This window comes from Dermochelys coriacea, chromosome 3 (assembly GCF_009764565.3).
Source record: "Dermochelys coriacea isolate rDerCor1 chromosome 3, rDerCor1.pri.v4, whole genome shotgun sequence".
Lineage (NCBI taxonomy): Eukaryota > Metazoa > Chordata > Testudines > Dermochelyidae > Dermochelys > Dermochelys coriacea.
The window spans coordinates 156693187-156721095 of record NC_050070.1 but is presented as its reverse complement, the minus strand read 5'-3'; the positions used below and the strand labels follow the sequence as shown (position 1 = coordinate 156721095).

At 40.6% G+C, this 27909-nt stretch overlaps 1 protein-coding gene and 3 non-coding genes across 4 annotated transcripts in view; all 4 read right to left on the bottom strand.

Annotated features, from left to right (window-relative positions):
- Nucleotides 1-3069: 3069 nt before the first annotated feature.
- The window catches only part of WDR43 (WD repeat domain 43), a 35390-nt gene continuing 10550 nt past the window's right edge, over nt 3070-27909 (bottom strand). The window contains exons 4-18 of the mRNA XM_038397016.2: nt 20795-20915; nt 19709-19848; nt 18975-19077; nt 17935-17999; nt 17295-17466; nt 16701-16787; nt 12742-12873; nt 12076-12213; nt 10530-10616; nt 8727-8758; nt 6754-6817; nt 5668-5781; nt 5083-5152; nt 4387-4439; nt 3070-4260 (exon numbers count right to left, since the gene is read on the bottom strand). Coding sequence (XP_038252944.1) covers nt 4069-4260; nt 4387-4439; nt 5083-5152; nt 5668-5781; nt 6754-6817; nt 8727-8758; nt 10530-10616; nt 12076-12213; nt 12742-12873; nt 16701-16787; nt 17295-17466; nt 17935-17999; nt 18975-19077; nt 19709-19848; nt 20795-20915 — 1570 coding nt within the window. The 3' untranslated portion in view covers nt 3070-4068. The remainder of the gene's footprint in view (nt 4261-4386; nt 4440-5082; nt 5153-5667; nt 5782-6753; nt 6818-8726; nt 8759-10529; nt 10617-12075; nt 12214-12741; nt 12874-16700; nt 16788-17294; nt 17467-17934; nt 18000-18974; nt 19078-19708; nt 19849-20794; nt 20916-27909) is intronic.
- LOC119854126 lies at nt 15596-15673 on the bottom strand. Its single transcript, XR_005292366.1, has one exon. It is a non-coding gene; the product is annotated as a small nucleolar RNA SNORD53/SNORD92 (small nucleolar RNA).
- LOC119854127 lies at nt 19513-19592 on the bottom strand. Its single transcript, XR_005292367.1, has one exon. It is a non-coding gene; the product is annotated as a small nucleolar RNA SNORD53/SNORD92 (small nucleolar RNA).
- On the bottom strand, nt 24794-24871 carry LOC119854124. Its single transcript, XR_005292364.1, has one exon. It is a non-coding gene; the product is annotated as a small nucleolar RNA SNORD53/SNORD92 (small nucleolar RNA).

Genomic DNA, 27909 nt, shown 5'->3' with positions numbered 1-27909 from the left:
CTTATAAATTCAGCAGCAAAACAGGAGTCTGAGGCTTTTGAGGCAGATTCAAGTAGCGCCTGGTTACGTTTTATAAAACTAGCTGCTCTTTGTTCTGGATGCCAGGTGGGTCATGCTGAGAGCACCTTTTCACATTTGAAAACAAAAGCAGGTGCAGGCTCTATGATTTTTCCTGCTGAAGTCAGCAATCCCAAATACAAGTTAGGTGACCCCTGCATTTTTAAAATCAGGCTATTCTGATTAGTCCCATACTCTCCACAACTTCAATTCTAGCATTATAAAAGTCAATTAAATAGGTTTTTTTTTTTTTTTGAAAAGTAATGTATCCTAGTGGACAGAGCCCTGGAATGGAATTCAGCCCCCCTCAGATCTATTCAAGGCTCTGACACTAGTATGGTGGGTGACCATGGGCAAGTCACTTCACCTCTGTGCCTCAGTTTCCCCAATGAGAACTGACCTTCTTTGGAAAGCACTTTGAGATGTATTGATGAAGAATAATGTGTAAGAGCTAAGCATTATTGGTGGTTGAAACAGGGAATCGGAAAGTTGAGGCTCTATTCCAGTGCCCTGCTCAATCATGGCAAATCTGGGGCAGTCACTTAAAACCACTTTGTGCGCCTTGGTTTCCTCAGGGTTTTTTATGGTGGACAGTACAACGTCAGGATATGAGGCTTAATTAATGTTTGTAAAGCACTGAGATCGTCAAATGGTGGGTGTTCTAAAAACACAAAGTATTAGTTCTGTAAAAAGAAAAGGAGTACTTGTGGCACCTTAGAGACTAACAAATTTATTAGAGCATAAGCTTTCGTGAGCTACAGCTCACTTCATCGGAATGCATCCGATGAAGTGAGCTGTAGCTCACGAAAGCTTATGCTCTAATAAATTTGTTAGTCTCTAAGGTGCCACAAGTACTCCTTTTCTTTTTGCGAATACAGACTAACACGGCTGCTACTCTGAAACCTGTTATTAGTTCTGTGTGTTTCAGGAAAGCTTGGAACCATAGGATAGGTCTACACTAGAGAGTGTTTTTGTTTTGATTTGGTTTGGTTTGTTTTTTTGCCAGCATAGCTATGTCAGTTAAGGATATGATTTTTTAGGACGCAGGTTGGTCCATAATAGTCCAAATCTGGAGACTTTCTGGGAAAGCTGCAAAAGGCATCTCTTTGACCGGGTCTCTGAAGAATGCTCAGGGTGCACCACTTCCTAGAGGCTGAAGTGGGTAGGTGGAGGGTGATGGAATCCTTGTAGAACTGATTTAAATGCTGCTGAGGTTTAATTTAATTATGTAAGGCACCTAGAGCCTGGAACAGATGTTTATTTTTATAGCTAAGTAAATAGCTGTATCAGTAAAACACTCTAGTGTAGATAATTGCCCTGGCATAAAACGTGTTTTGGCAGTATAGCTTATTTTGTTCCCTGAACCAGTATAATCTACACTGCCAAAAACAAACAAACATTCTCGTGTCAGTATAACTATGTCTACACTAGAGGGTTTGCTGGCATAGGTATAGCAGTTAATCTTTTCCAGTGTAGACCAGGCCTTACTTTTAGTTGTTTACAGCAGTGTTCTCAGCCTTTTCCATACCAGGACCCCTTTTTCTGTTCAGGACCCTCCTTCCATCTAGAAAGGGATGGTCATCCCTCTGGATCTGTGTCCCCCCCAAAGTTGAGACTCTATGGTTTACAGCCTTTGTTTCTAGCTGTGGCAGATCGCAAGGCATTAGCCCTTTAATTATTTGGGCAAGCAATTTTTTTTGGCACTCATTCAAAAATTATAGCAAGGTACTGCAGACAAGCAGAGTTTTCCTGTCCCTGTATCAAACTCAGGACTCCCACAAAGGGTCCCTAAAGCTACATAAGCAAGAGCAAAACCAGAGAGACATATATCACGATGCAGGAAAACCAATTACATGCAATCCAACTTTGCAAAGCTAAAATATGGGGTGCTAGTGAAGGCACCCAGCCAATGAACTCATTAAGACTGAACTCCTATGATATATGTCATAGGTCCAATCTGAGACAACAGTACATCTTAGGAAAATTATCTTTCATGTAAGTTATGGCAGCACATTCAGTTCCTAAGAGCCTGGACAGGGTTCATACATTCAGAATCCCGTATTACACAAAGAGCATAAATCAGATACGATCACGGAGCCAGTCAAGTTGCTCAGTTGGCAGATCACCACCAGCTGAGTTACTGCCAGCACCACAAACAGCAGCAATAGTGAAATGGTCCCATTATTGGGGGGTAGGAAAGGGAAGGAGGGAGAGACTTCATATTTAGTTTTAAAAGCCACCTGTGGGAAGTTGTCATGTATTAAGCATGCACCACTCTTGGAAGTGTCTCTCCATAAGCATTCTGCTACTACCTTTTTTGCTTTAAATACAAATTGCTCATTCAATGTAACAGATATGAAAAAAAGCTAACAGTAAAAGTGCCATTATGCTCTGAAATGAGACTGGATTTTCTGAGTTTGGATTTACCAACCCTCAAAAGTTGCAATGGTTTCACTAAAATCTGTTTTAAATTGATTTAAAATGGCACAGACTTCTCCATAGGAACACATATTGCTTAACAATGGTCATATCAATTTAGCTTAGTTTGGTAATGGAGTGTGTGGAGGCAAGGCCTCGGGGCTTCTGTATTTACCCTCTCTCCATGGCACAGGTATAACATGCGCCTAGTTTACACTACCAAAGAGATTTTTCCAATTGACAATACTTGCAAACTCCACCTAGGATTGGGAAAACCAAGCCATGCTTCTCGTGCTTTCCATCTTCACCTATAAGATTTTGAAGTGAACTTGGCGGACAATGCCATGCAGCACACGAGAGAATCCAACCTGCCCTCCCTCTGAGCACCTGGAAGCCAAGCATAGTGAAAGCCTGTTTGTGTCAGTGAAGCTAGCAGACACAGTTAAAGACAGAGGGAGTTGAGATTCTGAGTTACCACTGCATGTGCTTCAAGCCCAGAACATGGTCATCATTTTCCCCTGGATACCTACTTATGAGACAACTCCCTCAGGCACACAACCTCTTCTATTCCCACATATATTACAGAACAAGTACTTGGTAAAGGAGATGTATATTTATTCACTTTACAAAGAGGGCAGTATTTAGTTGCAACAGCTCCATTTATAGACAAATATACTGTACATTATATTGGTGAATGGCTCAAACCTTTACCATATTTTGCTCTTAAAAATGTGTTTATACCACTTCAGCTTCCATTAGCTGAGCAAATAGCAATCCTTGTTCTGCCACTGAGAGGTTAAAAATCAGTAATAAATGTATACACTTTGCGTTACATATTCACAAGCATTCCCCCTCCCTCTCCCCTAATTTTTTTCCATTCCCCCTCCCCTTCAAGATGAAGTCTCTCCATGGGTCAGTGTTAAACTTATATACAGGATCAATTAAAACAAATTAGAAACCACTGATAGTTCTAATGTCCTTCTGAAGCACAAAAAAAGCCATAGATTTATACATACATATAAAAGTCGAGTCCAATATTGTTTAAAAAAGAAAAAGCTGTTTTAAACCAGGTTGGCATTCAGACATTGCCAAGGCATGGGTGAACCTATGAGAAGAAAAATGAAGAAATTCAATAGTGAATTTAAATATTACAAAAATATTTTTTATTTTTTATTTTTTTTTTTGAAAAAATGCAGCAGGATGCCACTTGCTATCGCTAACTGAAGTGAGAAGAGAAGGTATAGCCTAACAAATTCAATGTAAAGCTGCAACAACTTTACCACACAAATGGCGGTGGCAGGTTTATTTCTCTTGAATACAAACACGCTTGTCCATGAGATGGGTGCAATCTGACCATGAGATGGCAGAAATGTAATATATAAGCTCGGGGATATGGGGCAAGAGAAGACTGGCATGGTTAAACATTCTGGATTCGGTAATGCACAGTGCCCAGAAGTGCCTCTGCACGTGGCAAGTGCAGACTCATGCCTGGCTATGTGACTACAGCAACTTTTAGCAAGGTGATCCAGAATTTTAGAGTTCTGGCAGCCCACTTCTTTTAATAGGTGTTTCACTTTTGTTTAAAACCATCTGTTATTCTTCTTCACTTTCATTTTCTGGGTCCAAATCAGATTCCCCATTGATTTCTTTTTCAACAGCCATTTCTTGTTCATCTGAGTGCTCCCCTTTCTCTTCATCTGAGTGCTCCCCTTTCTCTTCATCTGAGTGCTCCCCTTTCTCTTCATCTGAGTGCTCCCCTTTCTCTTCATCTTCATCCCAGTTCTCCTGGAACCAAAAAAAAAAAAAACCCCCAGGAACAGCTTAATATTTGGTGCAAGCATTTCTACAATCCTATTCTCCTGCAATCAGTCAAGTGAAGGACAGAAGTCCTGGACAGAGAATTTTACTTACATCAGAACCTTTATCTGCAATCATCTCATCTTCAGAACCATCCTCAGAAGATTCTGTAAATGGAAAATGCTGCATAAATCAGGAGAACACAACAGGTTTGATGCAGTCTTTGCTCAAATGAAATCCAAGATCATGTGCCACTACATATTAACTGGCTTTGACATTTAAGACAATCTACCAGAACTGAACTTTAGGTTCTTTTGATCAGTACAAATCAAGCACTGTTCCTCAATCACCATCGTATGCACAATATTTCAGAGTTTACATAAGACCCAAACCTCAGGTATACAGATACTTTAAATCCTCTGGATTCTGGACAGATTTGGAAGTTTCTTTTAGTGACTTCATCTTCAGGAAAGGTGCATTCTGCACTAGAGACATGGGCCAACAAATCTGAATTGCTGGCACTAGAGTTAAGCGGTATGCTGCACTTGCAGTTACCACCAGGGTTTTCATAACTGGAGAGGAAAAAAATCCAACCAACCAAAATGCTACTTGACAACTCCTTACCACCTTCTCCCCTCCACTGACTTCAAGTAAATCCTCCATGGCAGATCACACAGCAACAGGCATAGAATTGGAACGTGGATGGCTGGCAAACGTTAGGTGTAACCTTAGTGAAGGAGCTGAGCTACACCAAGTGTACAATGGTTTGATCAGTTCCCAAGGTAACCCCACAGGAAGTCTTCTGCTTACCTTCCTCATACACTAGTTTTGCAGTCTGATTAATATCAGTTGCATCCTGAATTTTTTCCAGTGCTGCAACCTGAAAGAGATTTGCAAATCACAATAAACTGCAGTCATGTAATGCAACCTTAAAACCTACCAAGTGTTTACAAAACTCATCACAATTTAAGTGAAATCTCCATTAGGCCTGGATTTTATTCTTCCATCCATATCAATAGTTTTAAAATAGCTGAGTATTTAGGATGGGCAGAAAAGTTAAAATACTAAAAAGAAGAGAGATGCACCTTAAGTGGTTTAAAATTCTCCTGCTTATTTCCAGTCTAAAAAGATTGAGGGTCAGCATATAAATCAAAAGGAAAAATGTGACTGACCTTCAATGAAAACACATCCCCAATTAATATTAAGTCAGTTTAGAAAAATGTGGTCAGTAGCAAGATGCTTGTTAATCAACTGTGTTGTCTTCAGCATTATCAATGTGACCATCCAGCAACTGTACTGAGCTGTCGATAGCAGGTTTGGTCACATCAAATTTGAAGACAACCATTTCCAACAACATTTCCATCTTATACCCCAATGTTTATAGCTTGAACTCACCTGGGTGATGATAAGATAGAGTTTGCCATGGAGGCGAGAGAGCTTCTGCAATGTTTTTACTCTGCTCTCCATTAACTGATATAGCATACCCAACTGGGGAACCAGGTCTGGCAACTTGAGAGAAAAAGCACAAGAATGAGGCTTTTTTTTTGTCGTCCTCCATTTTATAAGAAGTTTCTAAACTGCATTTTAGGTGCTGCCTAGAGGGTCCTTGCTCACATTGCTTGAAGTAATAATCGTTCATACATAGTGAAATCTCAGTTCTAATTTTGTCCGAGGCGCAATCTGTTAAACCAATGCCTGTCTAGGCCTCTCATCCACTTTCAACTCACGCAGATCTAGTTTTACTTCTTCACTTGATTGTGGTTTACAGCATTAAGAGTACTAATGGGAAGGGCCAGTTTGAATTGGAACTGCGCAAGTATCAGCCAAGAGTCTGGGAATGTAAATGCACATCAATCCTAACCCACAAACTCCCATACTGTAGACCTGGTCCTTTCTGGAACAGAAGGCCAATTGTGCCAAACTAGTGGTTTCTATCACTAGGTCAAGACTAAATTCATCCTTCACTTGTGAATGATGGTAGGCTTTGAAGTCAGAAGCCAAGAGGCTAAAATGCTCCTGCATTAGCGTATCCATGACACTCAGCTAATACTCCTCTTCCAGCATACTTTTATGCAGTAAAGCTAGCCGCACTCAAGATAATCTCAGGTCAGTCTGCAGTAGGAAAGTACTTGGGCAATTTCTGTTTAGGAAGTTCACCCAACAAGGCTAGATCATCATATATTCAGCCAGCTCTGTGTATGGGTCCATAACTAACAGAGGCATGCTAATCAACTTCAGTTTGAACTCGTACTCATGGTTGTACTAGATAATGTCAGCTACCAGGAAATTTATAGCATGTTGTGGCAAAAAAAGTGTTGCACAGGACATGAAACATTCTTTCGGGGGAGATTCATTTAGACAATAGTAGCACCAGATTAGGATGTTAGGAGGGTTGACTTTTAATGGAAGAGCAACAGCAAAACAAGAACAGAGGTAAATTTTAGTTAGCTACAAGCATCAACTGCTGAGCAAGATACTTACTGTGGAAAGGTAGGATGCATGTATAGTGAAAACAGACTTTAACCACCGGACCATGTGTGAAGCACTAAAGGAGAGAACACCACAGTAAATCAAAGATGAGTGTAGCCAAGAGAACACCTTGTGTTTTTACCACTAAAATGGTTTAAATCAAAATGCTTCAGTGTTTTGTTTTAGAAAGAGAAGCCAAGATAGAAATAAGAACAATTCATCTACACAGATAGGAGACAAACAGTTCCATTAGAACTGGAATAGTCATTTAAGTGTCTGAGTTAGACTAAATTTGTTTTGTGGTTGCTTCCAATATCTTCCCTGCCAAGTTTAGATTGATCAAAGATCTAATAGCAGGGGTCTCAAACACGCGGTCCGCATATTGCTGTGGCCCGCCAAGCTCCTTGCACCTCCCAACTCCCCCCCCCCCCCCCGAGTTATTTCCTGCATTCACCAAGCTCCCCTCCCCCCTGCCCCACCAGCACGCCTCAGCAGTTTCCAGAAGGGAGGGGGGAGGAGCGGGGAGCTGCTTGCTCAGGGGAGGAGTTGGAGAAGAGGTGGGGCAGGGGCAGGGATTTGGGGAAGAGGTTGGAATAGGGGCAGGGAGGGGGGCGGAGTTGGGGTGGAGACTTTGGGAAAAGGGGTGGGGAAGGGTTGGGAAGAGGTGGGGCCTCATGGAAGGGGTGGAGTGGGGATGGGGCCAGGGGCAGCTTGGGGAGGTGAGCAGTGTAAGTGTTGCGGCCCTCAGGCCAACGTATTAGTCTTCATGCGGCCCTCCTGATAATTTGAGTTTGAAATCCCTGATCTAAAGCATTCTCTCTCTTTTCTTTTTTTTCCCCCTCCAATTATTGAGTAAACTTTGCCTCCCAACATAAGAACAGGGCAGATAACCCTGGGAGTTCTAAAACGGCCCCAGTACTGATATAACAGGTTCTACACATGCTGAGAAGACTAATCTAGTAAATATTTAACAATTCTTTTCTCAATATAAACAAGTTTTACTATTTTGTGATTTATGGGTTAATATACAATTCAGATTATATTATCCTCTGTGATATTTATCTTTGTAAACCATACATAGTAATTTCCAATATGACAACTATACAAATATTCACACTGCATATATGATTTTAATTCTGAAATCAGAAACTAAATCTGAGATAATTTAACCCCCCCCACACACACACACACTTCTGTCCCCCTCTCCACCCCCACTCCAGGTTACAAGTGGAAGTTCTATTTGGGAAAGCCAGTGAACAAGTATATTCTAACTGCAACTTGTTTAACCCAACTATTAAGAGCGGCTTTATAATTCAGATATATATATATATATATATATAAATAAAAAGACATCTTTCTTAATGGCTGACCTATTCATTTAAGGATTTTAACTGAGTCTCTGAAACATTAAAAGGCCACTGGGTTACAAACCTTTTTCGTCAACTCAACTGAGATTTTTAGAACCCCTCCACTGGGCAAAATGTCTCTTCTATTAACACAATAAAAGTGCACAATCAAAAAAATTTCAGTATAAAAGTTTATTCAGAGATACTACTCTATTATATTCATTCAAAAATCTCACTGTGTTTACCATATATTTTACTTCTTTAGCAAAAATGAGAGTGCCTACGTTTTAGCCATTTCTCTCTAAGGCAATAAAGGCACCTATTTAAGTTGTTTTAATTATAAACTGCTGATACAGGCGGCCAGAGGTCCAGTGGGTAATGAGTTAAGGGAATATTGTTTCCATACGCAGATGTCCTTTTCCGTTTCTCTTACATTTTGATGTATGCAATGATTTCTCAACAGAATAAGTTCAGACAGAAACAACCCCAAACAGCTGGAACCTCCATCAGTCAAGTCAGATATTTCCTTTCATGAAGCTAGTTTTTTTAACCACTACCGTGGGCCTCCTCCAAACAAATGAAAAAACACCATTCCTTTAAAAAAGTCAGCGAAGCTTGCTTGTGAATCATTTCCCTTACCTGTATGGGTGGCCTTGCAACCGCTTTGTAATCTGAAGAAAGAAAGAAAGATGAGGTCACTTAGAAGTATGGTATACATGATAGTTCTCATCCTAACATAACATCTGTGTATCAGCCCAGAAATCAAGGCACAAAAATCTTCAGGTATTTAAAGTCTGCTAAAATCACCAGCAATAAATAAAATGTACACTGTGAAGTCATATTGGTTGCACTATGTCCTTGTTCAGCGCCCTGACTGCTTTTGGGGAAGCAGAGCTTCATTACAGTAACACTACTGAAGCTAATATGAGTCAAACTATGTGTTACAAGTGCACATGGAAACCAGGTCATAGATGGCAGCAGGAACCAGAACTGAATCCCTCAGACTGTGCATGCAAAATCTCACTATATTTAATACCTATTACAGCACCTGCTGCACAGGTGATACGTTGATAAGACGAGCTACTGTTGCAGGAAAAGGGTGCTGAGCACCAAGTAAAAAGTCTCAAGTACTGGAAAGGATATACTTGTTAAGTATACTTGTTAAGGTCTTTTCCTCTCCCCGATTAATACAGTCAAAGGAACATGCACATATCAAAGTGTGATCACTCAAATAAAGAGGAGTCTATATTAGAAACACTGCATCTCCCTACCTACTTAGAATCAACGTATCAGCCTGTATGCTTGCTGCAAGTTTAACATTCAAAACAAGGCAGTTAGCATTCCTCATTCACGGTTACCATCAAACCAAAGCCATTCGTATTAAAAAGCAGACAACATGCCTTAATTTTAAACAAAATGGACTTATTTCACATTCAGGTAACTCAAGTGATTGAATGGGGTATCAGTTCAAAACAGAAATCCACTTCTGGGTAAAGCTACACACGAGACGTTTCAGTCCAAATACAAGTGGTGTGTTTTTTTCAAATCTAATTGAATACATGTAGAGAATTAAGCACTGTTACATTTTTTATCCTAACTGATTTAGGCTCTAAGACCCATTTTCAAAAGTGACTCAAGGTACTTAGGAACCCAAGTATCATTGGAACTCAATGGGACTTGGACTCCTAAGTCACTTCTGACAATGGGACTTAAGCACTGCAAACAAAATTTTCACCCTCATCTGGAAGTACAAGTTCAATGTAACACTGTTACTACCCTGCCAGCTAGGTACATATAAGGTCCTCATCATTGTAGTATCGCTGAGTGCCTCTGAAGTAAGTTATTCTCACACCACCCTCTTAGGTAGATCATTATCCCCATTTTATACATGAGGATCTGAGGCGCAGATATTCATTAAGTCACCCATAGTCTCAAAGGAAGTCACAGAAGGGGATAGGAGATCAGAGTTCAGTTCCTGGTTGTGCTGAGTTCTAGGCCAGTGTCTTCACAAAACCATCTTCCCAGTTTTTATTGTGAAAAAACACCACAGTTAATCCCTAGCAGGACTGACAGTGAGACAAGTCCAATGAATGTGCAGTTATTTTGCATGGTTTCAGAGTAACGCAGAACCTGACTCAGCTCTCCTGAATTAAACGTTTCAGTGACAAGTCAGACTACTCAAAGCTGGCCTCTGATGAGTTAATACCTCGTTAACACAACCAGGAGGCTAAGCCCAACTCTGGGAATGACATGGTTTCCATATGTTTGCCTCAGGAGACAACTGTCAGAGTCAAGACAAAAACTGCTTCAATACTGGATAACCTCCACACCGATTCTATGGAGTAAAAGCAGGTGTATATTTGGACTTCCCAAGTAAGGGGAAAAGCCCAGAGTTAAACTTGTTCTACAACAGCGGAAGTTCTACAGCAGTAATTCTCCTACCTCATGCAGCAATGGAATGACAGCATGTACAGGTATTTTAGCTATTGTGTTCTTTATTAAAGCTTCCTTCCTTGTTTGAAGCACTTTCTGTGAAGGGGGGAAAAATATGAGATCAGAGAAAGATTCATCAATAAATATATATGTATACAATCAAGGACACCAAAGACATATCTACAGGGCACAGAACAACAGGAGACAGAAAAAGATGAGGTTTGTAGCTCTGACACTCAGATCTCAACCTTGTATGTAAAAAGTCTGAGGACATGTGTGCTAGAGAGGAGATGAGCACAGAGTCATCTTTAATGGGGCACTTCCTAAAGAGACAAGCAAGTTCTTTGAGGGATATGCAAAAAAGCTGCTAGCATGTTTGCCCATTACAGAGGTGTTCTGTTTTTTCAGTAAATTTAGTGTTCATGAAAAAAAAAATACTGGAATGATTGGGTCATGGACAAAACTTCATTTCATCCATCATGGAGCCACTCCATGTTAAGGTTGAGGCACGGAACTTTTCCTTGCTACTGTCGGTGGTCCACCTGTCCTGTGGATAAAGGACTTCAGATTCAGGCCTCCCAGGACTGCTAATGCAGCACCAAGTTCTCTTAAATATTTAACCCCTCCTATTCCTACACACCCGCAACAGCAAGTTTATTACATCAGCTGAGTTGTGGGCCCTCCAATACTTATTTATCCAAAGCATATCCACTCAGAAGATCTCAAGTTGGGTCTAAGTAGAAACCATGCTCTAATCAAACCCAAAAGGAAAAAGTTACACATTATTAATATTAATGGAAGAACAGGTGAACTGTGACACTACAGAATTTATAGTTAGATAACCATTTTTAACCTGACCTGTGCAGAAAGTTTGTTTAGTTTTGAGAAAAGAAGACAGATGGGGACCTGGTAACAGTCTTGAAATATGTTACAAAGAGGATGGTGATCAATTGTTCTCCATGCTCACTGAAGGTAGGACAAGAAGCAATCAATCAGCTTAATCCGTAGCAAAGGAAAGTTAAGTTACATATTAGGAAAAACTATTTTTATATAGTTAGAAAGTTAAGTACTGAAACTTGTTACCTAGAGAGGTTGTGGAATACACATCACTGGAGGTTTTTAAATATAATTTAGACAAACACCTGCCGGGGATGGTCTAGATATACTGTATGTGGTCCTGCCTCAATGTGAGGTGAAGAACTAAAAAGACCTTCCAAAGTCCCTTCCAGCCCTACATTTCTATGTTGTATATAACAAACCAATTAGCTTTGAAATCCAGGGGTTCAGTTGGGGGGAGGATCCAGAAGACATCTTGCAAAACAGATCAAATAGAAAAAAACATAGCAAATGTCATCAATTAAAGCAATATATATGACAGATAAACATAATGGAACTACTGTTTCTATGCTGCAAGGCAGTGGGATAATGCAAAAAAACAGAAGAGAGGAAGTGGCAAATTTAAACACTAGTCATACAGCCTAGTATGTACAAGAAGCCACTTCACAAGTCTAAGCAGAATAACTTGAGCATCACGTGGTTCTCTTATAACACTTACATTTAAAATATCGGGATCATTGCTTTCCAAGCCCTGAACCAAAAGCACTGCAAAGCTGTCAGTTTGTGGAAGGCCACCTTTTGTTTTTATTTTCACAGTGTCAATATCCATTGCACCAAGACGGTCTTCAATGCTATCCTGCAAAAGAAATAAATATGGGCAGTGGTCACTTCAACCAAATATATAAGGCTTGGACTCTATCAGTTATGTTTTCTCAGAAGTGTTTTTTGAGCCACCAGCTGAAGCAGGGTACTGAACCCTCTGCAACAGTTCTCGATGTCAAGTCCTATCTTGCTATATTTTTTAAGCAGGACAAGTTCTTATCTCTCATGGCATAGCAGACACATTCAGGAAGGAAGGAGCAAGCAGAGCTGGAGAAGGGGAATATGGCATCTGTGTTGAGAAGTGGGGGTTCAAAGCCCAGCAACATGCTCTAGAAGAGAGAAGGCAAGAATACAAAGTTCTTCAACCTGGTAGATTTGTGGGCGTCTAGTACTTGGATACAAGACTGCCGTGATTCACAGCTGCAGGAGAGCTCATCCCAGATGAAGCCAATTCATATCAAGTGATAGTACAACAGTTAGCTCTGGATGATTATTTTGGCCAAAAAGGGAAACAGTCCAATCTGGCATGCTTATTACTGTTTGGTAAGAGCACTTTGATTACCTCTTTGTCTCCAGGTTTTCTTTTGCTTTCCATTTTCTGCATTCCAGAGGACTGAGATTTGATGGTTGCACTATGTCCAGGAATTCCAGGCACTAAAACTTTGGCGTCTTTGTTCACAATTGGCGTTTTTACCTAGTGACAAATAGACATCCACATACACACAAATAGGAAACATGTTCATGTTTGTTTTCTGTAGTCCAAAACACTGGTTTATTGTTTCAGACCCACACACATGGTAAAACCATTCCCTGCTATGTATGAATATCTCTTCTCAGAATCCATGTCTGGTATTAAGACAGGAAAGTCCTATAATGAAGTTTAAGGTTGATCTCAGTGAACCATTTGCTGAACTAACTCAATTAATATTTGTAATTGGGCTAATTACACACCAAGTGAGAATCGTTTATTTATATTCCAGGGTGTTCAACTAGAGGAAGTGTTTCCTAATTACACTTAACAGAAACACTTGCATCTTTGCTGGAAATATACATAGTAAGTGTAGAAAATCTAACACCTTCAAAAAGGATTGCCTTATCTATCACTGAAAGATAGCAACCATTTAACAGCATCACCATACAACAGTTTAGGGAAATTAGTGGATCACTAGGGCAGAGATTCTCCAACTGGGGGGCAGGACCCCTTGGGGAGGTGCATGTATTCTGGGGGGAAGGAGTGCAGGGGGGCTGATAAACTTTAGAGGAAAAAAATTTTAAAGATTTCCTGCACACAGATTACCCACAGCAATGCATAATTAGCGACCCGGATTCCTCCAGACACATCAGGGCCTGGATGGCGCTGTGCATTTGACTCTAGAGGGTAGTGTGCATTTTGATGGGTTTCTGTTAAGCTTGCAAAGCATTATACAAAGTAGTTGCCATCTGTACTTTAATATGTTTGCTACGATGTGGTTCGTACATTTAATTGTAAGCATCAACCACAATTGCAGTTTTGCTTTTGCTCTTATTACAATGGATCATTCGCTGGCTCTGTTTGAATCAATGATTTACTGTTTTTAATATTTAGTGAGTTGCATGTTGATTTATTTTTATTGGTACATTAATTCCTCACTTAACGAAACAACGTTAACCGGGACAACATTGTTACATTGCTGATCTATTAGAGAACATGCTTGTTTAAAGTCGCACAATGCTCCCTTATAACATAGTTTGGCAACTACTTGCTTTGTCCACTGCTTGCAGGAAGAGCAGCCTACTGGAGCTAGCTGGTGGGGGCTTGGAACCAGGGTTAGTCAGCAGCTACCCATCAGCTCCCTTATATTCCCTGTGCGGCACCCTTCCAGCAGGCTATCAGTTCAGATGTCCCTCCCCCCACTGCCGTGTGCTGCTCCTATCCTCTACCTTGGAGCTGCTCCCAGGAGCCGCCTGCTTGCTGTGCATGCGGTGGGGGGAAGAGGGGTGCTGATGTCAGGGTGTCCCCCTCCCCCAGCTTATGTACCCCATCTCCACAAAGCAGGGTGGGTACATGACGGCGCTCAGGACTAGGATGGAGGGAGCTTGCTGGCAGCAGCTGCTGTCTCAATTTGCTGATCTACTTAAAAAGGCAGTGTACTTAAGAGTGGGGTCATACTTAAATGGGCAATGTGCGTCTCTCTCTCACACATACACACACACACACACACAGTGTGACTGTCACACACACCCCCACCCCCCAGCACTTTGTAAAGTGGAGGGAGTGGTGCGTTCCAGAGGGATAGTGTGGGTTCATTATTGTGTTCAGTTTCTGCAGGGAATGTTTGCAGCCACTGCCATGCGTCTATTATGTCTCCTCCCTTCATTCAGGCTGCCTTGTAGAGCGTCAGGCAGCATTAACAACAACGTGTTAACCCTTGAGGGCTCAGTCAAGTGCTAGTTCATCATTTAGCAGCAAGGCATTCCCTGGGAAATATCACACCCTCTGACTCCACCACCTCAACCAAGCTTCACAATCAACACTGCTGTGTACAGTATTAAATTGTTTGTTTAAAACTTATACTGTGTGTGTGTAGTATAGGTTTATATATGTACACACACACACACACACACACACACACACACGTACGTCTTTTGTCCAGTGAAAAAAATTCCCCTGGAACCTAACCCTCCCCTCCCTCCCCATTTACATTAATGCTTATGGGGAAACTGGATTAGCTTAAAGTCGCGTTTTTCAGGAACATAATTACAACGTTAAGCGAGGTGTTACTGTATATGTACTTGTGCAGCAGGAGAGAGGGCATAAATTATAACAGACAAAAAGGGCGGGGGGGGGGGGAGAGAAGAGTGTGTGCAATCAAGTAAATTTGCACCCTAGAGCAGTGGTTCTCATTTAGGGAGGCAGAATACAAGTAATTAAATCAGACCAGGATGCTTGAATAAGCAACCCTTTATCACAAAAAGAAAAGCCATGGGATCTTTAATGAACACAAGGAAGTTGAGTTGTAAGTCTTAACTTGAAGTCAGCACCTCCAGCAGCACCGTGATCACACTGGATCAGTGGAGATGCGGGGAAGCGTGACACGTACAAAACTCCAATAATCACTTATTGCAGAAACCTATTTACTTCCAGATCATCCATTCCAGCACTGACCCAACCTAATCCTTCTTGCTTCGAGATATGACCGGTTCCCAATAAGCAGCAGCACTAGCTGTCAGTACACCAGTGCAGACTACTATAATGACTGTAGCAAATTCCATTTATCACTTCACTTCTAGTAAGATTTAGATGTAGTAGGCAAAAAGTGATACTCCAATTTTACGTTGTTACAGTACAGCAGATGTAGTTTTGAAACCTACTCTAGCTACAGATATTTGTAGGACAGTGTCAAGTGCATGACACATGGAACTCTTCTCCAGAAGGCATGCTCAGACAGCCAAGAGAAATGTGTCTTCATGGAATTCAGCAATAAGCGAAACCAAGACGAAGGTCATCATGGCAAGCCCAAGATTCCCTATAGCTTTCACTTTAGTGCATCTATCATTGGCTTCATGACTACAAAAGAACACAAGCCCACATCTGGCTCACAGAAACCCAGAGATGTAGTAGTAGTCCGAAACCCAATAAGCCAACTCGTACACTAAAATTAAGTGTGCCACAGATTCTTGGTGGGTCAACTCAAGAGTTATCAGTAAGTGTAGTCTGAGAAAATGCCGCCTCTATACATTTACACTTGTGGGATAAGTGCACTGAGTCTACAAGCCAGGAATCTTCTGAGCAGAGTGTCCATTGGGCCAACTCATACCATAATTCAGGGTTCCCAGGGTACAAAAGGGGGAGCAGCCTCAACTGCCTTTTTGTTCTTTCCACTAATTCAGAAATTCTTAACCTGAAGAAAGCTGAGATTCCCAAGTTGCAAAGGCAGGGGCAGGGATTATACAGCGACAACACCCTTCACCAAAAGCCACTTACTGATAAGTATCTTCAAGGTAGCCTCCCCTTTTAATACCCTGGGCCAGAGGTGGAAAATGGTCTCAACAGACATTGCTGTGTAAGATTTCAAGTTCACATTCCCAGGTGCTGTATCCCTGGGAATTGGAACATATGAAGGCCACTTCACAGAAAAGCCAGGATACCCGATTTAAGAATCTACAAAAAAGGCAGGATTAATTTTACAGAAATACTAAAACAAGAGCACCCAAACCTTGCCCAACTGAAAGCTGCAAGGGCAACTTCTCATGACCCAAGGATCTGCACCTAACTGGCAAAAATGGAGATGGCTCATCTTAAATACAGAGATGAAGGCAGTAGTAGTCCTAGTCCGCAATACCCTATCTCCATCTAAGCACTGTGCGCTAGGACCAGTAAAAGCCAATGAGATGCATTTTGTTCAAGGAATGCTATTTGTTATTGAACTTCTCAGAAGTAACCAATGTAGAACCCTATCTTCCCTGCTAAAATGCAAGGTTTAGTATTGATAAATATAAACCCGGAATAGGATCTAGGATGATATTTCATACACCACTCACCTTTGTTACAGACATTTCTGTTTGAAGTGCCATGGTCTTTTGAACGTCCCTTATCAAGCATATGTGAGATTCAGCGCTGTTCAAGGACTAACATGGTAAGAAAAGAAAAACAGTCCACATCATTTTAACATGCCACTGTGACTCATGAAACTACTTCAACAAGTTAGAAATAACTCAGCAGGCATTGGAAGGAAAGTGAAATTTCGGTTACTTCAGGAAAGCTTTGCTTTTCCTCAAGTCACCAGATTCCTATGCCTTTCAAGGGAACTTGTTCAGGTAATGGAGGATCTTCAACTGAAGCTTAATTGATAAACACCAGTTTTAAAGTTGCTCAAATGGAGTGCTCAACAATGCCTGTTGGAACAATAGCAGGAAATACCCCCAACATTAGCTATATTGTATTTAATAAAAGAAAGCAGAATCAAATTTTCTTTCAGACAGCTGTACTGAGGGCACTGAACACACCACAGAAAAGAGTGGCTTTACCTCGCTATGCAAGTCCAAATTAAAAATTCCTCCATTCAGAGAGTAGTTGGGAGTTTGTGTTACATGCTTACAAAACATTAGGTTCCAAATCAAATAGGCTTTACATACCACTCTCTCAATGATGGGTTGTAAGGTGTTTCCATACACAAGCAGTAACGACTGCTTGTCAGAGCAAAATGCAGCTGCTAGAATAGGGACTGGTTTTGGTGTGACATCACTGTCCTTTTCAGACGTTGCTATCTGGATAGTACAATTTGATGTTAAGGGCTTTTTGCAGTATCTGAAAAGAAATGATTTAATCAAAACAGATTTAGCTAAAAACAATAATACTTTGCACTTCTAGAGCACCTTCTATCAGCTCTCCAATCAACTCAATCTCAGTTTATAATTTTAAAGGTGGGTTAAGAGAGGCTCAAGGAGGTTAAGCAACTTGTCTAATGTGACAGTCAATAGCAGAGATGAGTGTAGAATACAAGAAACTAATTTTCACAGTCCTCTGCTCTAGCCACTAGATAACAGTCTCCCACAGTTACATATGCAAGGTACCAACTTTATAGAACACAAGTTCTGAGAAACAAGCGTCGTGTCCAAGAAGCAACTGGGTCCTATCTTATGACCAGGATGTAACAGTTTAAGACCTGAACAGGACCATATTTGGAAATGACTATGAACTGCCTTGCAGTATCCCCACGTTCTTAAATACAAGGTCAACATAAAGAACTTAGAATTTTTTTAAATACCAACTTACCCATTTAAGATGTGTTCAAATAAATGCAACTGTCCATCTCTGCATACAACTGCTAACTTCACTGGCTGAAAGAAAGTCACAACATATGGTTTTTATTAGATCAGAGAACAAACTTCCAGTCATTGATACATCATGAGAAAACAACATATGCTACTATGGTAGGAACTTAAATTAAACCTACTGAAGTACCACTGATATGGGCAATCCTACTAAAATGGCTTGGGCTCAAGTGGAGAGGCATAGGTTTGGTAACTGTTTAATAAAGCAGGATTTTCAGCATATATACATGGAGGCTGTTTCTATAGAAGAACATATATGCGAGGCAGCAAGTCAGCCATACATACCTCTTTGGCTAATTAACGGGTATACATATAATATATCATATTCTGTCTGAGATCTCTACAGTAATGGCTGAAAAAGTAGAAAACTTGGCTTGACAGTGCATTTTAAGAAGGAAAGTAAAGGATGTAGGAAAGAGCATTGTGGCTTAAATAGAGACTGAAATGTTATTGAACATGCTTCAGATGTATCATCTGAAGATGTGCTTCAATTCCCCAATTCTTTTATGTAGAAGTTTCCTGCAGAACATCGTAACGTGCTAAAAATCTGACTTATGGAATGCATATCTGATACAACATATTAAATTGTAATTCATTCAAAATTCAGTGGGATTGTCCTTGCCTCCTCATTTCAGGAAAACCATGGCAATACCTGACCCCTATTTCAGAAAGAAACATGCTTATTTTGTGCTACAAGATGTGGCAAGTAACTGATTGATAATAACTTGTTTCAATTTTATAAGTCAGTTAACATTTTCACATTATTAACAAGAATGCTGAAAAACATTTAAGATAGGGAAGTCTGAATGCTGTTACTATGTAGCTCCCTAGTCTAAGTTCAGTTCTCAAACAAATCCATTAATTCGCATTCAACATTCATCCTTGCTTATCACACACCAAAGTGTTTTCTTCCAACATTAACAAGAAATCAGCACTGAAAACTTGAAACCGAAATGTACAAGTGCAAACTACTTCTCTTACCTCCTCTTTGCTTTCTGACACTGTTAGGTCAATAAAGACTGGCTCATCTGTAACAGTAAAAGACATCACAGCATTCTTGTCTTTCCTATCTGATCTGATCTGCCTGGAGACACAAATAGCACATATTTAGCATAGTAAGAAAAAACATTCGTTACTCTGCTACCCTCTGCATCATCACTGAAGGAGAGCACAATATTATAAATTCCCTAAACAGTGACCATCTACAACCCAGCTCTATGTGGATTAAAGACTTAACTATTAAAAAGTGCTTTAACTATTCAAAGCTGACCATGCCAATCATATTAAGTTCTCAAACTCCTAAGAGTATTCTAGCCCCAAACCGTAAATTACTTTAAAAAAATAAAAAAAACACCAAACACTTAGTCAAGATTCTTGTACAAAACAATCCCCAAGTGCAAAGAAAATGTGAATTTTTAAACACACACTTTTTTAAAAATAAGACACTAAGAGCAAAGAAGTCAGTCATGTAACATGCTCATAGCATGTATTATAGTCTTGAGTAGGGTCTACAGGTAGCATGCTCAGACACAGCCAAGGAAATTCACATCCTCATTTGATTGTCAGTGAATTGAAACCACAGTTGAATCATCATTGCATCAAACCAGAATAACCCTTCTGTTTATCTATGAGCAACAGAATTCAATTAATACTTTTGTGAAAAGTCTATGCTCAAACTGAGTATCAACAGATTGTCACAAGAAAAGCCTACATACCATACACTGAGTAACCGGTCACGTGCTGCTCCAGACAAGAAATAGAGCCCTGTAATTCCATCAAAGGGCTGACTTTCATTCGGAGGTCGTACCGTGGTGAACATTAGTGATGAAACTGCTGTTGCATGGCCTGTGAAATTCTAGAGAAAATGAAATTTTACTTGTGATGGGATGGCGAGGAGCAGTCATATAGTAAAATTTTGATGTTTAAGCTGTGACAAGGAACATTATACAAGCTGCACAGGTCAAATCCAAGTATTACAGAATAAGTCAAGACATTTCTGCAGTGTTTTCAGTTAGAAATAGAATCCAGCTGCCTTGAGTTTATAAATCTCCAAGAAGGGTTTCTTGAACCTCATGATATTCATCAAGAGAGAAATGAAAGAGGTTACACAAGGAAAAGAGACAGACTAATAGGTGGAATTTCAGGTTGGGAAAAAACATTGAGAGAAAAAAGTCATCCTCCCCAACAACCTTCTGTATTTTACAAAGTCCCCTGTGGGACTACCCAATGAGGCAGTGCTACACAGGTAGTGCTGTTACTGCCCAAAGTTACTTCCCCGTCTATTCATCTTCTCATGAAGATTTGCTACTATGCCTCCCAACCTGTTTAGGTAACAGATTAATAATGTAGCCGGTTACATTAAGATTGGAAAGATGCTGTCTGAAGTCTAATAGCACTGGGTCTCTGCTGAATGCTGCTGGCAGAGTCCATTGTCACATCTGAAAGGAGCTGGTTTGGTCTATTTTTACATCTCTATAGTCAGAATTAGGAGAACACGCAAAAAATGCATCCAGTGAAAAGGAGCCATATGAAGCTTACGTTAATATTGGCTTACAAAGGGGCTACTGACAGCACACTAAGACACAGCCAAGGAATTTAGTGTCCTCATTCAACTGTTAGCAAGTCAAACCACAGTGTGAAGGTATCATCATAGCAGCAACTTCCAGCAGCCCCTGGACTGACAATTATTTCTTTATACGCAACACAACTGGGACATGCTGCATCAGGAAATACTAGCCACACGAAGTCAGTTTAATCAGGGAAGGGTTTTTTTAGATCCAGTACTAAAAAAATTCACTTACTCTGTAGACTTCTTTGGTCTCCAGGTCCCACAATTTGATAGTTCGACCAGCTGAAAGTAACATCTTTCCATCTGGGCTGATGCACAGGCAGCTTACGCTGCTGTTGTCACCTTTCCATTTGCTAGATTTTTGTTTGCAAGGGAATAGAAGAAGGTAGGAAAGGAGAAAGGAAAGGGGCACCAGTTAATACATCTCAAACTCAGAGCAGCAATGTTGAAGAGGCTAAGAAAAATGCAACAGATTTAAGAAGCTACAAGTTGTATCACAGCAATTAGTTTTTTGTCCTCCCACAACCAAAGCCATTTACACACAAAAATATTAATGTGCATCAACTGACTGCCCCAAAATCCTCTACACCCAAAATAGATGTAGCATGGGGCACAGTAGTATACGATTCCTACTGCACCAGACCCCAGAAAGTGTGCTCAACTTGTTCTGGACAGACTCTCCCAACAGTGTAATTCTGCTGTGTGCCATTATTGAGGCTTAGTTCATTAAAAGACTTTTGAGGTCCTTGAATAAAGGTGTTATAAAAGTGTCAAATGTTGCCATGTACACTTGTCTCCACTAGGAACTAGTTAGTGACCAACACGCTTCACACAGGCCACTAAACTGCAAGAGGAGTTCATTCAGTGTAAGAAGTGATCCATGCAACCCATCATAAACATCTGGTTCATTGTTAAAATTTTAAGACAGTTTTTTCTGAAATGCTTCAATGCAATATTCACAAGATTGAATATCTTCAAAACCAAGCTAATTTATTCCACACCATCCTTGACAATCCAACAGAAGAGTCTAAATGGAAAAGGTTTCATTGCCTGTATACTTCACAGGAATATGATATGTTCAATAGAGTTCTTTGGTTTCATATGCTCTTCCAAAGAGGAAAAGACAAGACTAAGCAAACAGCATCCAAATTGACACTTATTTAAATATTCTGCTCCGGGCCCACGTAAAAAATTTTTAAACCAATAAATATAAAATACAACTAAAAATCATAAGTTACTATTTAAAAATTCCTTCCATATAAAATATTTAGATATGAAACTATACAGCAAGGAAGAGCTATATTGTGATACTGATGACACATAGCAAGGATGCAGTCAGACAATAAGCAGCTACAGCAGGTGAGAGAGAAGAGCAGAGGTTTTCCACTGCTCTTTGGGTAGGTTTGGTATTTAACCCCCTTCTCTAACACTGATTCCCCCCCCCCCAAAAAAAGCATTTCAGTATATATACCCATTCAATGCTTTAATTTCTTACCAAAAGAAGTGTGGAAGTTTCCGGCTGTTCTCTGTGTCTGATCTTACTGCTTTTGAAACGTGTTATTGGGCAGTGTTTCCCCTTGGAATTAGTAAAATGGATGCCCACCGGGATCACAGATTCAATATTCATATCAGTGGAGATTTCAAAACATATTTCAAGTGGTTTGTTTTAATACAGTTTCACAATCTTTGTTTAAAGGGATGCAATTTGAACTCCTTTTTAAAAAGTTTAAAGTAGTTTCAAGTGCCATACCTATCTCTAGATCATTCTAGGAGGACCCTTGACAGTTTGACAATCACCTTTTTCTAGGTCTTGAAAAAAAATGTTTCTCTGCCCTGTTACTGTGTGAAATACTCCAAAAAACCAGGGGAAACAGGGAAAATTCTTGTACCTTAGAGCTATCAACTACACAAAGTAAATATGACAGGATAAAGAAAAATAGTTTTTTCCAGTTTTCAGTCACAGTAACATTGTGACTTGTAACAACTGCAGGTAAGGGATTTTCAGACAGAAGTGTGATTTTTATGTTGTTGGTGTGCCTTCAGTTTATATATTCTAATTAAGTACATTTCTTCTGTAGTTATCAACAACAGCAGACAACTGCAGTGAATATGGTTTCTTTCAAACGTTAAAGGCAACCATTGTTAAATGCTTTGAGCAGCTACTGAGACACACTGAATACAGGTCACATGATAAACCCCACCTATGAACAATCCGGCCCCTAGCAGTGATTTTTCAAGGCATCTTCAAATCCACAGGTTGCATTGATCAAAGTACTGTGTTGGTTCCAGCGATGGAGCTACAGAAACAAGACTTTACCTAATATTGCTTCCAATGCAAGTCACCTAATCAAACATCCTGTGGTAATTCTGGCTTTGTGAGCTACTGAGAACTCAGTGACAAACAGACTCAGGGCAATCCACTGAGATCAATGCTACCATAAGGAAATTCTTTAAGGAACAAATACACGAATACAGATCAGTTCCCACTGAGCATGAGGATTAGCTCCGCCAGGAAGACCCAGCCCCTTATGGGGGAGCCAAAAAGTCATCCAGGGAAGAGACACAACTTCCTCCTCTTCTGACAAGATATTTTTAAATTTAGCATTAAACCAAGCAGAGACCTATCTGCACAGTACTAATCAATCATTAGATGGTGGTGCTTTCACAGATTCCTAAAAACAGTTCTGGATTCCAGTGAAAGAATTAGGAGAAACACAGGCTTACTGCTGCATTAACAACTGAACTATCTGAGAAGAGATGGGCTGAGACAGACGTACTGAGAAAAAAAATCTTCTATAACCACCTAGTTTTACTTATAACTGTTAACTTCTTTCACCACAACACTGATGGTTTTTTAATAATGTCTACTTAGAACTCTCTTTTAATGCTTTTGTAAGAAGTCAACTATTCTGTTTAAATTATTAAAGAATTATTTCAGGGAAATAGCACAGAAGAATAAAATTTACAGGTCACCATATTTGAATGTACATCTATACTGCAGTGAGGGATGTGAATGGCAGCTTATGTTGATATACCCACACTAGCTGTACTCTAGCTAGCTCGCTAAAAATAGAAGAGAGGACACAGTGGTGAGAGCTTCAATGCAAGCTGCAGAGGCAAATACGTACTCAGGGGAATCAAGCAGGCTTGTGAAGCCCACACCACGGCATCCTCCCTTCTAGTTTTAGTGAGCTAGCTCGAATACAGCTAGCGCCAGTAGATCTACAGAAGCTGGCGCTCACTGTCCTGGCTCCAATGCAGATATACCCTGAGAATTTCCTTTCAAAACACACCTGGCTAGATTCTGTGCAGTAACACCCAAGAGGCGCACACCAGGGAAAAGGATGGCAAAGGTTGCTTTATGCTACCTTTGTCTCTTTCAGATTCTGGGCTGCTGCAGGACTGAAATGGCTCAAGCGGCCCTGTGTGCTTCTGTAACTTATGGCAGCCTCCCCAGTGCTAAATAAGGGCTATGCAGCAGCTTAGAATCCGTGCAGCACCTAGCACTATGGGAACACCTCCTCCTCCCACCCCTATGCACTGGGATATGTAGTGCAGAGCTACCTGCACCAATGCCATGTGGTCAGAGCAGCATATAGGAGCAAAAGCAGAGAGGCCAAATCAGTCCCACCCTCTCTTACTAAGATCGCTTCAGAGACTCACTCCCCATTCCAGATACGTTTCATAATTTCCAACACACACCAGCACATTGGCAAAGCCTTTATATCATTTTCTGTACTCTAAACACATTGTGAGCTAGATATTGAAAGAATGATTGTACCAGCTGACAAGACGACAACAGTGGTCAAACAAAGGAATTAAAGCGATTTTAAAGACAATACAGTACTACACTGATTGAGATACAGAATCTGAGACATCCTGTCATGACCTAAGGCTGTGTCCACACTAGCATTTTTCTTCCAATTCCCACTGGTGATAGCGCTAGAATAGTCTGCTGCTGGCAAGTCTGCACTAGCACTTCCACTCTTGCCACCACCAGTGGAGCTACACCAATGACAATGCAATGTTACAAGGGTTAAGTGTCCTACTGAGTGATAGCTTTATCAAAGACGGCACTTAGAAGTCAAGAGGATATGGTTTGTGTTTTAATTTTCAAAGCAGATTTTGCAAAATTAAAAAAAACAAAAACAAAAAACAAATGGCTACTCTGGCCCTCTAGCAATTGCTGCCTTCAGCTTTTCTGTTTTACAGTATTACAGTCAGCACCAGCCTGCTCAGACAGCCAAGAGGAAGTTGTCCCCACTGCACATCAGTAGCGAGCGAAACCAAGTGGGTATCATCACAGCAAGGCATTCTGCTTAATGAACGGGCAAAGACTACTGATTTAACGAACATTACAGTGTCAGGATAAATATTAGTTCCTGACTTTACACCATGGTGCGAGAACGTCCTTTGGATTCCTAAGGTAAAATTCTCAAAAGTGCGCAAGTGACATAGCAGTTTAAACGTCACACTCACTTTTCCAAAGATTCCAGACTTAGCATGTCAAAAAAGCAAGTAGTAAAAGAGTGCTTGGGGGGGGAAAAAAAAAATCCACAGGCCATGCCCATGAAACACAACAAACCAACAGTGGTGAGGACTGCATAGCTGTCGGTATCATTTGCACATTCTTGTCCCTGATAAGATTTTCAGATCAGCCAGCCACAAACAGCAGCGGTAGGAAAGACATGGACAATGATGAACCCAGCACAACAATGGCAGGAGCCCACTCATCTGTAGCTGAGCATGGTTCCAGTGGTCACATACCTCCTGTGCTGTAACAGGAGGATAGATGTGGTCCTTAGAAGATAGAGACTGATGTTGAACAAAATAAAATACAAACACGACAATAGGCATGGTTGATCCAGTAGATAAGTACCTGGGATGTGCTGGAGTGCATGTGATGATGTTGTGATTCATACGCCGTCTTATTGTGCTACTTTTGGTCAATGTGAACTACCACTTCAACCAGAAAATGCCATCTGCAGAACGAAAAAGACCTTCCGAAAAGACCTTCACTTGGAGAGAATTCATGAGATGGCCAGCTCACCACTCCCTCCCTGCTGTGCACTGAATCGCAGCAGCGATAGTGGAATGGGGGGGGAAAGAAGTGGTGCCTGAGAAACTACAGGAGGGCAAATGAGGATGTCTTAAGCATATAAGTAATTGGATACCATGTCATGTTAAATAGGTCATTTTTCCCCAGCCATACAACCACTCATCCCTGTCAGGATGGGTCTGGAATGGCAGGGTGTTTGTGGATAGCTCAGCATCTAAGAACACAATAGCCTCCAAGTAATATCACCTGCAGCAGAGGACTGCACAATACAGCTCAGGAAGGAATTGCAAATGTGGATTTAAAACACCTTTGCATTCCCTGATCTGCTCTGGCTGTGCAAAAGGCTTGGTCAGTCCCCTTGGTGTAAGGTTAGAACTGTCTGAAGGCTTCTCTAATCTTTAATGACTGCTAACATCCGCAAGAGGCTCATGAAGCTGCTCAGGTTCATGTATCTATTCTACCTTACCCAAACACATATCCCACTATGCTGGCTCTAGAGGATTCCCATAAACTGATGTGACCCTCCCGTGGCTAGTCAGTCATTTTCAGACTGCTTTCTTCTAGTGCAGATGTGCAAAGCTGCTTCACCACAAAAGAAAATGTGGCCCAAATATGGGCTTTAGCCAATGCCCACTGAAGTGAACAGAACTCTTTCCATTCACTTCAGTGGGACGTGCATCAGCGTACAACCATAGCACAAGAATATCATCTTGATTGTCTCATGATCACATGAGCCTGAAACTCAATGAGTTTTGCATATTAGGTTTTACTGCAAATAATTTATTGCAAACAGGACTATTGTGTGTTTCAAAGAGTATCAGGTGTGTTTGGGGTTAAGAGTAAGACACCTTCTTAATTTAGGAGTTCAAGTCCTATTTTCAAAAATGAGGTAGCAGCCTAAGTGCCCAAGTCACTTTTGAAAACAGTATTTGAGCTCCTATCATTTAGGGCACTTGAACATTTTACCCTAAATATCTATTGTAGAGACATCTCACAAGAGTCTACTATTCTGCAGCTGAAAGCCAACAGACATTTCTATGGACTCAGAAAAATTATGTGAACTCCATCTGTTTTGTAGCAGCAATAAACCGAGGGGCTGTGTACACACAATTGAGATGTTTGGTCAAATCTGTGCAATCACCTTTGATGAACACTTGTTAATCCATTTAAGAGTGACTGATGTTGATTTAGTATAAGTCAATTCCTTACTGATGTATCAATTTAAGTTTATATTGGTGAGGAATATTGTTAAGCTAAATTAATATAATTCACTCAAACCAATTTAAGAGTATACACTCAAGGGGATTTATCAGTACAACTTTCACAATTAGACAAGGCCTGAGATAGACAACGCAAGACAGATGAAAACAAGAGTTTTAACAATGGTCAAGCTTTTATACAGAAAGTTTCAGCAGCAGATAAAAAGTCTTCTCATGCACCTGCACTCACCCTCTCAATCCTGCATTGTGTGGTGGCTGAGTCACAACAGTGCAACAGGAATCAGAAACAAACACACATGAGGCTATTAAACCAAGAGGATTCTGGAGTATAGAAAGTAGTTGTCCCATGGACTGAGGAATTCCGTCAAATTTAGTTCTGCTGAAAACATTCTCAGTAGTCAGGCTAAAAGGGCATTTTTGTGCATTACTTAAAAGAAAGGCTTACACAACCTTTCACATTTTGTGATGTGTGTCTGCCACAACCAGATTCCACACCAATGTAGCAATCCTACCATACATACTGCTGAAGTCAGAGCAACAAATGAACTATTGAACACTATGTCAATAGTGAAGCCCCATGACGTTCTGTAAAACTGTGTAATATACTTACTGTTGCATCAGAGAGGAAAAAGCCTCCTTTTAAGATTTCCTACTTTTTAAAGCTGGTTCTGTTTCAAAGGTTTCAGTTCTTGCAAGAAATGAGGTTAACTTGTCCTGTCTATATTACCTGGGGTGACCACTAGCTGCAATGTAAGCCATTTTACAAATCTGCCATGGATTGCCACAGTTGCATATAGCGTACACTAGCTAGAACAGACATGCTAGCATAATTTCCCTCACTAGCGTGAACAAAAGCACCAACTCCTTATGTATACTACAGACAGATTATGCACTGGCATGGTTGCCTGACACAGTTAGTGATATCCATAATCTAACAGACAATCTTAACTGTGGGATGCAACTGTACAAGCACATGGTTGTGTATAATGCAGACAGACAATCTGACAGGCTGCCAGCCACTGTACCTTACTGGAAATGGATCTGTGACAATATTGCTACCTCAGCTGC